Source organism: Aythya ferina (assembly GCF_964211825.1).
Source record: "Aythya ferina genome assembly, chromosome: W".
NCBI classification, from domain to species: domain Eukaryota; kingdom Metazoa; phylum Chordata; class Aves; order Anseriformes; family Anatidae; genus Aythya; species Aythya ferina.
In genome coordinates, this window is record NC_140313.1 from 18,720,376 (window position 1) to 18,737,486 (window position 17,111).

The following is a 17,111-nucleotide window of genomic DNA, read 5'->3' on the forward strand; positions in this document are numbered from 1 at the left end:
AAGAGACCTTCAATATCACCAAGTCCAACCTCTTACCTAGTACTAACAAGTCCTTCACTAAACCGTATCACTAAGTTCTACATCTAAACCTCTTTTAAAGACCTCCAGGGGACGGTGACTCAACCACTTCCCTGGGCAGCCCTTTCCAATGCCTAACAACCCTTTCGCTAAAGAAGTTCTTCCTAATATCCAACCTAAACCTCCCCTGGCGCAGCTTTAGCTGACTCGCTTGAGCACCTCGATGTCCTTCAAGTCCCTGCAAGTACGGTGTGATGACACTCAAGATAATCTGCTCCGTGAGCTTCCCTGGCACTGAGGTCAAACTAACAGGCCTATAGTTCCCCGGGTCTACCCTCCGGCCCTTCTTGTAGATGGGCGTCGCATTTGCTAGCCGCCAGTCGACTGGGACCTCCCCTGATAGCCAGGACTGCTGATAAATGATGGAAAGCGGCTTGGCCAACTCTTCCGCCAGTTCTCACAGTATCCTCGGGTGGATCCCATCTGGCCCCATCGACTTGTGTACATCTAAGTGCTGTAGCAGGTCACCAACCATTTCCTTGTGGATTACAATACAATGTACAATGAAAAACTACATATGTATGAAATACTACCTCTTTTTAAGGGATAAATTGCAAAATGTTTTTTGATGCTGAAGGGTTAATCAGATTCTCTGTATTACCAATAACTCTTTTTTTAATGCCATAAGGCCATGCAATGAAGAAATCCTAGTTTTTCTTGCTCATCTCACTGAACATGAATTCAAGGTTCTTGTGTGTTGAATTGGTATGGAATGCCTTATTCACATAGACACACATGGAGTGTTGGAAGAAGGGTAGGAGAGTGTTATTATACCCTAGTATTGTAACCTACTGCTTTTAGAAAGCAGTATTATAGCTCACGTTAGGTAGAATTATGTATTTTCTTGAGAAGAAACAATCATTTTACTGCGGGAATCATCAGATTATCCTATAATGTGAAAAACGGTTTCACATTTTCTCATAGAAAAATCAAAGATAATACTAACATAAAACTGACATTTAGGTAGATATGGTTTAAACCAGCAGGCAGCTAAGCACCACACAGCTGTTTGATCATTCCCCCACAGTGGCATGGGGGAGAGAATCAGAAAAAAGGAAAAACTTGTGGGTTGAGATAAAGAGAGTTTAATAGGACAGAAAATGAAGGAAAAATAATGATAATTATTATGATAAAGTAACATACAAAACAAGTGATACACAATGCAATTGCTCACCACTTGCTGACCGATGACGATCCCATCCCCAACCAGTGGTCCCCCCGCCCTGGCCAGCCTCCCCATATTAATTTTTCAGTATGATGTCATATAGTATGAAATACCCCTTTGGCCAGTTCTGGTCAGCTGTCCTGGTTCTGTCCCCTCCCAGCTTCTTGTGCACTCTGAGCCTCCTTGCTGGCAGGGCAGTATGAGAAGCCATAAACCCTTTGACTCTGTGTAAGCCCTGCTCTGCAACAACTGAAATATCAGTGTGTTATCAACATTATACTCTTCCTAAATCCAAAACACAGCACCATACCAGCTACTAGGAAGAAAATTAACTCTATCCCAGCCTAAACTAGTACAGGAGAAAAATAAATATATCTCTGCAGTGCTTCCAAAATGCATTTTTCCTGTGTTTTGGACGATTTTTACTTTTATCTGCTTTTACAACTTTGTTACAGAATCAATACCAATAAGAAAGATAGATTTTCCTCTCCTGCCTTCCAACAAATGTGGAAAACAAATAAGTTCTAGTTCTTTTGTTCTATCAATTTGGAGGCAGATCATATGCTACGCAACACCAAAAAAAAAAAAAGTTGCAGTCTTCTGTAATTCAAACCTGCTATGGTTTGCCTCCTCCAAAAGTTTTATGACACACCAAAAATGGAATTTTCATCTGAAATTAAAACAGTTTTACTTGCCCATATATTATTATCTTCCCTGAATTTTGTCTTAACCCAACTTCTAATAAAAAGCTGATCTTCACCATAATAGCAGAAAGGTAGGAGAGTTAAAAAGGAAGGAAATTGGAATAAGGAGGTTGGTATATTAGTGTAACTCTTAAAGGAAATTATCACTGCCTGATCCTCTTCCCCAAGAATCCACATGGAACATAGCTCACAAAGAACAACAGCAATAAAAAATTATGAATAAACAACTTGTAAGAAGAACTAAAGAATCTTATTGCGGAGTAGTGTTTACATAGAGTCAAGGACTTTTTTGCTTCTCACACTGCCCTGCCAGCAAGGAGGCTGGGGGTGCACAAGAAGCTGGGAGGGAACACAGCCAGAACAGCTGACCCAGACTGACCAAATAGATATTCCATACCATGTGACATCATGCTCAGCAATAAAAGCTGGGGTAAAGGAGGAAGGGGAGGACATTCAGAGTGATGGCATTTGTCTTCCAAAGAAACCATTACGTGTGATGAGCCCTGCTTTCCCAGAAGTGGCTTTCTTACACTTTTACCTTTCAACCCATGTTTTCTTACACTTTTACCTTTCCAATTCTCTCCTCCATTGCATCTGGGGAGAGTGAGTGAGCAGCTGTGTTGTACTTAGCTGCCTGCTGTGATTAAATCACAACACTAGTTGATAAAGGAACCCCCCCCTCCAAGGCAGTCCCGGCTTCATGTTAATAAAATAATAGATTGACAGGAACTCCAGAGGCAATTCCTGCTTTGCACAGATAAAATAGCTGAATAATTGATATATGCTATTTGTATGTTTAGATATTATGTATTTTAGATTTTTTTAGATATTATATATATTTTTAGATATATTATCTAAATATATTATCTATTTTTTAGATATTATATATTTTAAGGGTGCTTGTGAAAGCTGGGCTACATTTAAGCAGCACTTCTTCCATGCTCAGGATCGGTGCATCCCGAAGAATAGGAAATCGGGGAAGGGGGGCAGGAAACCCGTGTGGATGAGCAAGGAGCTCATCAATAAGATCAAAAGGAAGAGGATGGTCTATGAAATGTGGAAAAAGTGCCTGTCCTCTTGGGAGGAGTATAGATGTGTTGTCAGGGCCTGCAGGGACGCAACAAAGAAGGAAGGTTAAAGCCCACCTAGAGATGAGGCTTGCGAAAGAGATAAAGGATAATAAGAAGGGTTTTTTCAAGTATGTAAACAGCAAGAGGAAGACTAGGGACAATGTGGGTCCCTTGCTGAATGAGGGGGGTGTCCTGGTCACGGGAGACACTGAGAAGGCAGAGATACTGAATGCTTTCTTTGCTTTAGTCTTTGCTTCAAGGACACTCCCCCGGGACTCCTCGCCCCTGGCAATAGGACAAAGGGTCTGGGAAATGGAGGGCTCCCCCCGGTGGATGTGGGAGTGGTTCGGGAGCATCTGAGTGGGCTCAACGCACACAAATCCATGGGTCCTGAAGGGATGCATCCGCGTGTGCTAAGGGAGCTGGCAGATGTGATCGCCGAACCGCTCTCTATCATCTTTGAAAGGTCCTGGAGAACGGGTGAGGTGCCTGAAGACTGGAGGATAGCCAATGTAACTTCGGTCTTCAAGAAAGGCAGGAAGGAGGATCCGAGAAACTACAGGCCAGTCTCACCTCTGTCCCTGGAAAGGTATTGGAGCAGCTTGTTCTGGATGCCATCTCCAAGCAATTGGAAGAGAAGAAGGTTATGAGGAGTAGTCAGAATGGATTCACCAAGGGGAAATCATGTTCAACCAACCTCGTTGCCTTCTATGATGGCATCACCAGCTGGGTAGATGGGGGGAGAGCAGTGGATGTCATCTACCTTAACTTTAGCAAGGCTTTGATACTGTCTGCCATGACATCCTTCTAGCAAAGCTGAGAAAGTGTGGGATAGAGGAGTGGACAGCAAGGTGGGCTGAGAAATCCAGTTGGAGGCAGGTCACTAGTAGTGTTCCCCAGGGCTCAGTACTGGGGCCAGTCCTCTTTAATATCTTTATCGATGATCTGGATGAGGGCATCGAATGCACCCTCAGTAAGTTCGCAGATGACACCATGTTAGGTGCGTGCATCAATCTGCTCAAGGGTAGGAAGGCTCTGCAGGAGGATCTGGATAGGCTGGACCTATGGGCTGAGGCCAACTGTATGAAGTTCAACAAGGCCAAGTGCCGGGTCCTGCACCTGGGGCACAACAACCCCAAGCAGAGATACAGGCTGGGAGATGAGTGGTTGGAAAGCTGCCTGGCAGAGAAGGACATGGGAGTATTGGTTGATAGTTGGCTGAATATGAGCCAGCAGTGTGCTCAGGTGGCCAAGAAGGCCAACGGCATCCTGGCTTGTATAAGAAGCAGTGTGGCCAGCAGGGCTAGGGAAGTGATTGCCCCCCTGTACTCGGCTCTGGTGAGGCCGCACCTCGAGTACTGTGTTCAGTTTTCGGCCCCTTGCTACAGGAAGGACATGGAGGTGCTTGAGCGAGTCCAGAGAAGGGCGACGAAGCTGGTGAGGGGTCTGGAGAACAAGTCCTACGAGGAGCGGCTGAGGGAGCTGGGCTTGTTCAGCCTGGAGAAGAGGAGGCTCAGGGGAGACCTTTCTGCTCTCTACAGATACCTTAAAGGAGGCTGTAGCAAGGTGGGGGTTGGTCTGTTCTCCCACGTGCCTGGTGACAGGATGAGGGGGAATGGGCTAAAGTTGCGCCAGGGGAGTTTTAGGTTAGATGTTAGGAAGAACTTCTTTACTGAAAGGGTTGTTAAGCATTGGAATGGGCTGCCAGGGAAGTGGTTGAGTCACCATCCCTGGAGGTCTTTAAAAGACGTTTCGATGTAGAGCTTAGCGATATGGTTTAGTGGAGGACTTGTTAGTGTTAGGTTAGAGGTTGGACTCGATGTTCTTGATGTCTCTTCCAACCCAGACAATTCTGTGATTCTGTGATTCTGTGAGAACTGGCTGACTGGCCGAGCTCAGAGGGTGGTAATCGGCGGAGCAGAGTCTGGCTGGAGGCCTGTGACTAGCGGTGTTCCCCAGGGGTCGGTGCCGGGTCCGGTCTTATTCAACATCTTCATCAATGACCTTGATGAGGGAATAGTGTCTGCCCTCAGCAAGTACGCCAATGACACAAAGCTGGGAGGAGTGGCTGATGCCAGAAGGCTGTGCTGCCATTCAGCGAGACCTGGACCGGCTGGAGAGAAGGGTAGGAAGAAACAAAATGAGATTTAATAAGATCCAGTGTAGAGTCCTGCAGCTGGGAAGGAACAACTGCATGTATCAGTACAGGCTGGGGGACGACCTGCTGAAGAGGAGCTCTGAGGAGAAGGACCTGGGTGTCCTGGTGGACGACAGGTTGACCATGAGCCAGCAGTGTGCCCTTGTGACCAAAAGGGCTAATGGGATCCTGGCATGCATTAAAAGAAGCGTGGCCAGCAGGTCAAGGGAAGTGATCCTCCCCCTCTACTCTGCCCTTGTCAGGCCTCACCTGGAGTTCTGTGTCCAGTTCTGGGCTCCCCGGTACAAGAAAGATGGGGATCTCCTGGAAAGAGTCCAGTGGAAGGCCACAAAGATGATACGGGGCCTGGAGCATCTTCCTTATGAAGAAAGGCTGAGAGACCTGGGCCTGTTCAGCCTTGAGAAGAGAAGACTGAGAGGGGATCTCCTCAGTGTATATAAATATCTGAGGGGTGGGGGACAGAAGGATGTAGCCAACCTCTTCTCAGTGGTTTATGGGGATAGGACAAGGGGCAATGGCTGCAAGTTAGAGCACAGGAAGTTCAACACTGACATGCGAAAGAACTTCTTCACGGTGAGGGTGACAGAGTACTGGAACAGGCTGCCCAGGGAGGTTGTGGAGTCTCCTTCTCTGGAGATATTCAAGGCCTGTCTGGACGCCTACCTGGGCAACCTGCTCTAGGGAACCTGCTTTGGCAGGGGGGTTGGACCCAATGATCTTTCAAGGTCCCTTCCAACACCTACAGTTCTGTGATTCTGTGATTCTGGAATTCTGTGATTCTGTGATATTTTTATTATTTGATAAGACAATAGTTAAGATGCTTAACGAGCACAGTTGTATAACCTGGGATCAGACTGCTAAGAAAGAGCTGGGAAAAGCTTTGGTGCAGGGGCTATCCCCTTCACTCAGGAGCTGCATTTAAGTTGGACCTTGGACCTTGTCCTTACCTGAGCTACACTGTAGGTATATTATGTACGTTTGTACCTGGCCGTGTACCTTTTTGATCCTGTCCTTGCCTTGCTGACTTGATTTCCTAGCTTGACCTTAGACCTGCCTCATCACTATGGGCTTGCCTATCATTGGATTGTAGCTGTCCCTGGTCACCGCCACTAGACCTGCTCTGCTCTCCTTGTTCAGATGCTGTGAGACTGCACCCTTTTTGATGAATCCACTACCATATCTGCCTTGCTGTTACCCTCAGCACCCTGTTTGCATGCTCTTATTGAACAGTCATTCCTTTAATTCAATGGGAAGTTTTACATATTTTTTACCAAGTTAAAGTTAGCATATTTGTTCAATATTTTATTTGTGAGATGACTTGTAAGACCTTAAACCTGGGACATACTCCCAAATTATGGAAAAAGTCATTCTGAAAAGGAACTTGGCTTTAGAATGAGATGAAAATGCTACAAACAAACTGATTCTTAAGTTACCCCACCAATTCAAAATACAAGTATTTTTGTGGTTATCAGAGCCCTGATAGGCAGCTAGCATTCTGACTTCTAAGAAAGATTAATTAAATTTGACTAATACATGCCGTCGTGGTTTAACCCGGCCGGCAGTTAAACACCACACAGCCGTTCGCTCACCCTCCCCCCTCCCTCTCTGGGATGGGGGAGAGAAACGGGAAAGTGAAGCCCGTGAGTTGAGATAAAGACAGTTGATTAAGACAGCAAAATAATAATAACAATAATAACAGTAATAACAGTAATAACAATAATAACAATAATAATACAATGATGATAATAGTACTACTACTAATAATGTGTACAAACAAGTGATGCACAATGCAATTGCTCACCACCCGCTGACCGATGCCCAGACTAACCCCGAGCAGTCGGACCCCCCTCCCCCAGCTAGAAACCCCTATATATTGTTTAGCATGACATCAGATGGTATGGAATACCCCTTTGGCTAGTTTGGGTCACCTGTCCTGGGTCTGTCCCCTCCCAGCTCTTGCTGCACCGCAATCCTGCCCATTGGCAGGACAGAGCAAGAAGCTGAGACATCCTTGGCTTGGTGTAAGCGCTGCTCTGCAACAATTAAAACATCGGAGTGTTATCAGCATTTTTCTCATCCTAAGCCAAAACATAGCATTGTACCAGCTACTAGGAAGAAAATTAACTCTGTCCTAACTGAAACCAGGATACATGCCCTTTCCCAGGGTCTAGGCAACAAGAAAGCTTATTATACAGCATCAAACTTGAAAATAATGTAATGTATGTTACATATTGGACGAATGTTAAGCAATTTGCATTATTAATGAGAGGTACTTTTACAGAAAAAAAAAAGAACAGAAACATGAAAGTAAGTCCTGACAATAATTCAACCTGAAAACTTTTCCCTTCTGTATTCCATACATATATTGTTGATTCAAGCCTCACCAAACACTTAACAACAATTCCAATGCATATCTCCAGAGACTGAAAGCAATCCAGTGTTTGAGCATGATCCCTTGCTAAAAGGTTAGGGAAAAAACTTGCATGGTGCTAGAAAGTATAATATTTTAAAGATATAGTAATGAACAATAGGTTCCTGTCTGTAAAACCTGGAGTTCCCATCTCCAAATATAGAAAGAAAAGCCATTGCAAAAAAACTCTCTGCATTGTTAAATATCTCAAACCCCAGAAGTCACAAATTATGGTAGTAAAACATGTTACTGTGTCTAACGTATTAACAATGACATTACTACTCTTTGTAACCTGTGAGAGTCAGTATGGTAAGCCACAAATACTTAGAATATCAAGGGAATGCAAACAAGAAGAAAAATATGCTACAAGACAAAGGTCTCTTTAATCAGCTAAAATATTGTCTTGACTACAGTACATATACTTCTTAAAAGACCAATGAGATTTCAAAGTGTGACACAAAGTTAGCTACTGGGCCTGGAAAACAAACAGTAGTCGAATTAAAAAAAAAAAAGTGATTCATTAAAAGATGCACCTTTAAATGGAACATTTATGCAAACCTCACCTTGTCACTGTCATTGCTGCAAATGTAATCTTGATGGATTGACTGGCACTGAAAGGAAGGGCCAATGCTACCTACAAGAGAAGCAGGGGGAAAAGGAATAAAATGGCATTAAAATAAAAAAAAACAAAAACAATTCCTATGAACACTAAAAATAAATATAGACAACTGTTGCAGACAGAAACAATTTTTACACACCAAACGTCAGACAGCTTGTATTTAATCCTGACAATAAACATCAGAGAGACATTTTTCAATGTGCCAGCAATAACTTCACCCAGATTTTTTTAGATGTTTAAAGAGAACAAAATTAGCACGGGTTCATCAAGCCAAAATGAAAATATTTAGTAAGATACATATCACAGAATCACAGAATTTCTAGGTTGGAAGAGACCTCAAGATCATCGAGTCCAACCTCTGACCTAACACTAACCAGTCCTCCACTAAACCATATCACTAAACTCTACATCTAAAGGTCTTTTAAAGACCTCCAGGGATGGTGACTCAGTCACTTCCCTGGGCAGCCCGTTCCAATGTCTAACAACCCTTTCAGTAAAGAAGTTCTTCCTAACATCTAACCTAAAGCACCCCTGGCTCAACTTTAGCCCATTCCCCCTCGTCCTGTCACCAGGCACGTGGGAGAACAGACCAACCCCCACCTCGCTACAGCCTCCTTTAGAGAGCAGAAAGGTCTCCCCTGAGCCTCCTCTTCTCCAGGCTGAACAAGCCCAGCTCCCTCAGCCGCTCCTCGTAGGACTTGTTCTCCAGACCCCTCACCAGCTTCGTCGCCCTTCTCTGGACTCGCTCAAGCACCTCCATGTCCTTCCTGTAGCAAGGGGCCGAAAACTGAACACAGTACTCGAGGTGCGGCCTCACCAGAGCCGAGTACAGGGGGGCAATCACTTCCCTAGCCCTGCTGGCCACACTGCTTCTTATACAAGCCAGGATGCCGTTGGCCTTCTTGGCCACCTGAGCACACTGCTGGCTCATATTCAGCCAACTATCAACCAATACTCCCATGTCCTTCTCTGCCAGGCAGCTTTCCAACCACTCATCTCCCAGCCTGTATCTCTGCTTGGGGTTGTTGTGCCCCAGGTGCAGGACCCGGCACTTGGCCTTGTTGAACTTCATACAGTTGGCCTCAGCCCATAGGTCCAGCCTATCCAGATCCTCCTGCAGAGCCTTCCTACCCTTGAGCAGATCGACACATGCACCTAACATGGTGTCATCTGCGAACTTACTGAGGGTGCATTCGATGCCCTCATCCAGATCATTCATAAAGATATTAAAGAGTACTGGCCCCAGTACTGAGCCCTGGGGGACGCCACTAGTGACTTGCCTCCAACTGGATTTGACTCCATTCACCATGACTCTTCGTGCCTGGCTATCCAGCCAGTTTCTAACCCAACGAAGCGTGCGCCAGTCCAAGCCATGAGCAGCCAGTTTCTTCAGGAGAATGCTGTGGGAAACGGTGTCAGAAGCCTTGCTGAAGTCAAGGTAGACCACATCCACAGCCTTTCCCTCGTCCACCCAGCGCGTCACTTTGTCATAGAAGGAGATCAGGTTCCTCAAGCAGGACCTGCCTTTCCTAAAGCCATGCTGACTGGGCCTGATCGCCTGGTTGCCCTGCAAGTGCTGCGTGATGACACTCAAGATGATCTGCTCCATGAGCTTCCCTGGCACTGAGGTCAAACTGACAGGCCTATAGTTCCTATGCTAGGGCCGCATGATGAAACGTGACCTTCTGTCTTACAAACCCTTGTATAACCACAAGTCCAAGAGAAACAAAGTGGTTAGTGTATATATAGTTCTTGTATCTTGCAAAAGAATGGTCTAGCAGTTCGTGTCAATAGAGGGTTTGAAGGGTAAACCTTGAGACTTGGGTCTGGGAGATAAGAGAACAGGGGGGAGTTTTCTGAGATAAATGCTGACTATTGCACGAGACACAAATTTCTGACATCCGGCCCAGAGACTACTAAATAAGGAGAGGGGGAAGCTGAAGAATGACCGAAGGACAAAGCCTGGGAGGAAGACTACGAGCCTTCAGTACGAGCAGAGGGACCACCAGAGACTGATACGCATGCGTCCGCGGGAGGGTTCGGATCCCAGGAAACTAATTATAATAACCCTGCCTTTTCCAAAAGTGGTGATGAATATGTATTAGCCTAGGAGCATAAAAACCAGCCGCCTGATGTAACTTGTGTGCGTCTTGGTGGAGCAGAGACTCCTGGCGCACCCAGAGTTGTTTGCTTGCCTCTATTCATTTAATAAATTGTAAACTTTAATTACAATCCTATATGGGACTCAGTCATTTATTACAAGTGGGGGCTCATCCGGGATGGCTTTGGTTTCTGAATTCTGATTTGATCTAGGAGAGACGCCCCACCATTTGGTGGCTCCTGTTCAAGTCAAGTCGGGACTAACTCCATCTTGAACCTGCATAAAGGCAAGCAAACATCTTATTTTTTGCACTCAGCACTCAGACAAACAACTGCAAGAAAACAACCCCACCTGCAAGAAAGCAACCCCCTTGTGATTAGCAGTCTGTCCTGGTTTCAGTTAGAACAGAGTTAATTTTATTCCTAGTAGCTGGTAGAATGCTGTTTTGGCTTAGGATGAGAAGAGTGCTTATAACACCCCGATGTTTTAATTGCTGCAGAGTGTCATGGTTCCGCTCGAGTGGGCAGCCGAGCTCGACCACAGCCGCTCTCTCACTCCCCCTCCTCAAAGAGGAATGGGAAGAAAATATGTGAAAAGGGCTCAAAGGTTGAGATAAGAACGAGAAGATCACTCAGAAATTATTGTAACAGGCAAAACAGACTCGGCATAGGGAGATAGTAAGATTTACTGCTTATTGCTAAAAAGCTAGAGAAGTGAGAAACAAAGGAAAGAAACCAAAAGCACCTTCCCCATCCATCCACCCTCTTCCATCTCCTCCCCCCGAGCGGTGCAGGGGAACAGGGGAATGGGGGTTATGGTCAGTCTACAGCGCTTCTTCTCTGCCGCTCCTTCTCGGTCACTCTCGTCCCCTGTGCTGTGGGGTCCCACCCACGGGATGCAGTCCTTGATGAACTGATCTGGCATGGGCTTCCCACAGGCAGCAGCTCTTCCAGAACTGCTCCAGATATGGGTCCGTACCATGGGGTCCATCCCTCAGGAGAAAACTGCTCCAACCTGGGTCCCCCACAGGAAGCAGCTCCTGCCAGGTCACCTGCTCCTGCGTGGTCTCCTCTCCACGGGCTACAGGTCCGGCCCGGAATCTGCTCCGGCAGGGGTCTTCCACAGGCGGCAGCCTCCGTCGGTGCAGGGCCACCTGCTCCACCGTGGTCCCCTCCACGGGCTGCAGCATGGAACCCTGCTCCACCGTGGTACTCCATGGGCTGCAGGGGGACATCCTGCTTCACCATGGTCCTCACCACAGGCCGCAGGGGACTTCTGCTCCGGAGCCTGGAGCACCTCTTCCCCTCCTTCTACACTGACCTTGGCGCCTGCAAGGCTGTTCCTCACTCCTCTCGCTCTCCCAGCTGCTGTGTGGTGCAGCGTTTTTTTCCCTGTCTTAAATATGCTCTCACAGAGGCGCAAAACAACATCGCTTATTGGCTCAGCTCTGGAAAACAGTGGGGCCCTTCCCAAACATGGGGCAGCTTCTAGATCTTTCTCACAGAAACCACCCCTATGGCCCCCTGCTACCAAAACCTTGCCACGTAAACCCACTACACAGAGCAGTGCTTATACTAAGCCAAGGACGTCTCAGCTTCTTGCTCTGTCCTGCCAATGGGCAGGATTGCGGTGCAGCAAGAGCTGGGAGGGGACAGACCCAGGACAGGTGACCCAAACTAGCCAAAGGGGTATTCCATACCATCTGACGTCATGCTAAACAATAGATAGGGGTGGCTAGCTGGGGGAGGGGGGTCCGACTGCTCGGGGTTAGGCTGGGCATTGGTCAGCGGGTGGTGAGCAATTGCATTGTGCATCACTTGTTAGTACACATTATTAGTAGTAGTACTATTATCACCATTGTATTATTATTATTATTGTTATTGTTGTTGTTGTTGTTATTATTATTATTATTATTATTATTATTATTATTATTTTCCTGTCTTAATAAACTGTCTTTATCTCAACTCACGGGCTTCACTTTCCGTTTCTCTCCCCCATTCCAGAGAGGGAGGGGGGAGGGTGAGAGAACGGCTGTGTGGTGTTTAGCTGCTGGCCGGGTTAAACCACGACAGTCTTTTTGGTGCCCAACGTGGGGCCCGAAAGGTTGAGATAACGGCAGATCTGACCAGAGTGTGTTAAACTAAAATTGGTATAAGTATTAGACCTGCTTAATAGTCACTTGTCATAATGTTCATCGCTTTAATCTCAAGTCTGCTGCGCCTGTTTTCCAAATTGAGTATTATAGCACGTTATTTTCCGTATGTGCTCTCTGTCATGTTGTTTATCCTTTCCGGGCCCTGGTTTCAGATCATTATGGTACTGTGTGTTGTAACAGTGGCTTATGAGATGATGAAATATCTGGTCATGACTCTAACTTGGTATTTGTACTCAGTAACATCGTCGACTCTATACTTTGGAAACCGTATCTCGGAAACTATTAGCAATTATACATGTTGCCTTTTTTCATTAGGGAGTCAATCTGTGGAGGGGAAAGGGGAAGATATTTTTTCTTACTCGATCACTCTCCCTTTCTCCTTCACCACCCTCTTATCCTCCGAGCTTGTTACAATAGCTCTCCAAGATATTGAATATCCTTGGGATACTCAGACCAGCATAGTCTTGTTGTTCTGCCTCCTGAATGCACTTCAGATTCTGCTTAAAGTTAAACAACTACTTAGGAAGCTCATCCGGAGATCTGCTGGGAGGCAGTATAGCTGTGGGTGGCAGGGAGTATGGGAGGATATGGGTAGGCATCTAGAGCAGTGGGCACCCCCAGTGTTTTGGAAATTCACCCCTGAACAACTGCAAAATCCTCAAAAACTGGCAGAATGCTTGAAAAAAAAGGTGTCATGACTCTGGCAGTTCCAAAGTGACACAAATCATTGTAACATGCTGGGGCCTGGCTCATGCCTATCGAGCTGCAATTGATACTACTATCACCTTAGTGACAGACCCTGCAGCCACTCTGAGTCCTGTGACAGATCCAACGGCCACTGCGACCCCTACGGTGGACTCTGCAGCCGCTCCAGTCCCAGTTCCTGCAGCCACTCCAGTTCCAGTTCCTGCAGCTGCTCCAGCTCCTGCAGCTGCTCCAGTTCCAGCTCCGGCAGCTGCTTCAGCTCCAGTTCCTGCAGCTGCTCCATTTCCAGCTCCTGCAGCCACTCCAGCTCCTGTGTCTGGGTCAGAGAAATGAGCTGTAGCAGTGCAAGTTGCCCCTGCAGAGGGTATTCCAACCCCTGTGGCAGATCCTGTAACGGGGTCAGAGAAACGAGCTGTAGCAGTGCAAGTTGCCCCTGTAGAGAAGGTGAAAAAATGGTATGGAGATTCAGGTCGTTTAGAACGCAGAGAGTCTTCTGCCAAATCTAGGTATAGAGACGACGACGATGCTGGGCCATCAGGGATTCAGGAGGAGGAAGATGAGGATGTCGAAAAATCAACAGTAACTACCCGAAACCTATACGAGCGTGAGCTACGAGATGTGCGAAAAGATGTTGGTCGCTGTATAGGTGAGCAGCTTGTCACCTGGCTGCTCCGGTGCTGGGACTCTGGAGCCAATTGTGTCGAATTAGATGGCAGGGAAGCCAGATGACTGGGATCCCTTGCTAGAGATGCAGGCATTGACAAAGCAATTGCAGATGGAGCACAATCTCACAGCCTCTGGAGGCGTCTCCTCTCAGCTGTGAGGGAAAGGTATCCCTTCAAGGAAGAACTTGTATGTCAACCAGGCAAGTGGACCACTATGGAGAAGGGATTCTCTGAAAAGTTTGCTGCTCCAACTTCCAGCAGACAGTCCTTCAAACACAGAAACAAAGAAGATTCTGACCAGGATTAGGGAGGCCCTGCCTCCAGCCAGGGGGACGAAAGGGACAATCAAGTTTATTGGACTGTGTGGATTCGATGGCCTGGCACGTCAGATGCACAGAAGTATAAGGCTTTAGTAGACACCGGTGCACAATGTACTTTAATGCCATCGAGCTATAAAGGGCCAGAGCCCATCTATATTTATGGAGTGACAGGGGGATCTCAGCAGTTGACTGTATTGGAGGCTGAAGTGAGTCTGACTGGGAATGAGTGGGAAAAGCACCGCATTGTGACTGGCCCGGATGCTCCATGTATCCTTGGCATAGACTATCTTAGAAGAGGATATTGCAAGGACCCAAAAGGGTTCCGGTGGGCTTTTGGTATAGCTGCCTTAGAGACAGTGGGCATTAAACAATTATCTACCTTGCCTGGTCTCTCAGAGGACCCCTCTGTTGTGGGGTTGCTGAGGGTCAAAGAACAGCAAGTGCCAATCGCTACCACAACTGTGCACCGGCGGCAATATCGCACCAACCGAGACTCCCTGATTCCCATCCATAAGCTAATTCGTCAATTGGAGAGCTAAGGAGTGATCAGCAAGCCTCATTCACCTTTCAATAGTCCCATATGGCCATTGTGAAAGTCTAATGGCGAGTGGAGACTAATAGTGGACTATCGTGGCCTGAACGAAGTCACGCCACCACTGAGTGCTGCAGTGCCGGACATGCTGGAACTCCAGTACAAACTTGAATCGAAGGCAGCCAAGTGGTACGCCACAATTGATATCGCTAATGCATTTTTCTCCATCCCTCTAGCAGCAGAGTGCACGCCACAATTTGCTTTCACTTGGAGGGGAGTGCAATATACTTGGAATCGGCTGCCTCAGGGGTGGAAACACAGCCCTACCATTTGCCATGGACTGATCCAATCTGCACTGGAGCAGGGGGAAGCTCCTGAACACCTGCAGTACATCGATGACATTATTGTCACTATGAACACTATCCTGGGCCTTGAAAAGCAAGTCCTATGGCGACATGGCACCCCAGAAAGAATAGAGTCAGACCATGGAACTCATTTCTGAAACAACCTTATAGATACTTGGGCCAAAGAGCATGGTATTGAGTGGGTGTATCACATCCCCTGTCATGCACCAGCCTCCGGGAAAGTTGAACGATACAATGGACTGTTAAAGACTACATTGAAAGCAATGGGTGCTGGGACATTCAAAAATTGGGATACGCATTTGGCAAAGGCCACCTGGTTAGTCAATACTAGGGGATCTGCCAACCGAGCTGGACCTGCCCAATCAAACCTGTTACGTACTGTAGAAGGGGATAAAGTTCCTGTAGTGCATGTAAGAAATATGCTGGGTAAAACAGTCTGGGCTACTCCTGCCTCAGTAAAAGGCAAACCCATTCGTCGAATGGCTTTTGCTCAGGGACCTGGATACACTTGGTGGGTGATGCAAAAGAACGGAGAGGTCCGGTGTGTACCTCAAGGGGATTTAATACTGGGTGAGAATAGCCCATGAATTGAATTGTACCATGTTAATTGCTATATAATACTGTCTGTTATCACTACCATGACTACTATATACCCTAGATGAAAATGGTGACTAATTAGAATGTATGGAAAAGAGTGTAACCTGAGCATGACATAAATGGTATGGAATAAGGCATGGATAGATGTCCTGGTTTCAGTTAGAACAGAGTTAATTTTCTTCCTAGTAGCTGGTAGAATGCTATGTTTTGGCTTAGGATGAGAAGAGTGCTGATAACACCCCGATGTTTTAATTGTTGCAGAGCAGCGCTTATACTAAGCCAAGGACATCTCAGCTTTTGCTCTGTCCCGCCAATGGGCAGGCTGGGGGTGCAGCAAGAGCTGGGAGGGGAAAGACCCAGGAAAGGTGACCCAAACTAGCCAAAAGGGTATTCCATACCATCTGACGTCATGCTAAACAATATATAGGGGTGGCTAGCTGGGGGAGGGGGGCCGGACTGCTCGGGGTTAGGCTGGGCATCGGTCAGCGGGTGGTGAGCAATTGCATTGTGCATCACTTGTTTGTACACATTATTATTAGTAGTACTATTATCATCATTGTATTATTATTAATATTGTTATTATTGTTATTATTGTTATTATTATATTCCTGTCTCAATTAAACTGTCTTTATCTCAACTCACGGGCTTCACTTTCCGTTTATCTCCCCCATCCCAGAGGGGGGAGGGTGAGCGAACGGCTGTGTGGTGTTTAGCTGCCAGCTGGGTTAAACCACAACACAGTCACGTAGATCCCATCCTTGAAGCCAGGTTCTGGCAACAATATTTTTCTAAATTCCTCAATTGGGCGATGTGGGAACACTGTCATGGGAATTTCTCATAGTCATCCTGGCAGCTTGGTTTGCTCAGCTGCAGCAAGTCATGGCCTCCTTGCTGTTTCAAAAATCACTCAACATTTCCCCCTTTTTCTTTTTGAGCAAACCAAGCCCGATGTAACAGTTTTGCAAGTAACCTTTTAACCATATTTATTACAATACAACACGCAATGATGATTAACACCACAGCAAACAGAATCCTTAATCCCTCTTTGATTAATCCCAGTAACCTTCTATGCTTCGTTCCAAACAAATCTGTGAGCCATTGATCGAAAGGATTGCCATCATATTGAATCTTTCTCATGTGCTCTTTCAGGAAAGTAGTGGATTTGTGAATTGACTCATTATGATCAGAAAGGTTCAAACAGCACATTCCCTCAAAGTGTGATCGTTCCGCCATCACTTGGCCCGTGGGAGAATATGGAACACCTGTGATATGCTTTACTCCCCACATTTTCATAAATTTTCTAACACTTTTGCTGACATATGCTGGACCATTGTCCATCTTGATCTGCTGTGGCACTCTCATAATGGCAACACACACCATCGGATGCCTACACACAAGGTGTGCTTTTTCTCCCCCCTGCACCTTTGCCCATATGAATCTTGAAAAAGTATCAATACTCACACGCAC

General features: G+C 46.4%; 1 protein-coding gene across 1 annotated transcript in view; it reads right to left on the reverse strand.

Moving 5' to 3' along the window:
• LOC311426300 (E3 ubiquitin-protein ligase RNF38-like) overlaps window positions 1-17,111 on the reverse strand; it is a 171,474-nt gene that overhangs the window by 111,728 nt on the left and 42,635 nt on the right. Inside the window, exon 3 of the mRNA XM_084502652.1 lies at window positions 8,149-8,219. Within this exon, the coding sequence (XP_084358778.1) occupies window positions 8,149-8,219 (71 nt within the window). The remainder of the gene's footprint in view (window positions 1-8,148; window positions 8,220-17,111) is intronic.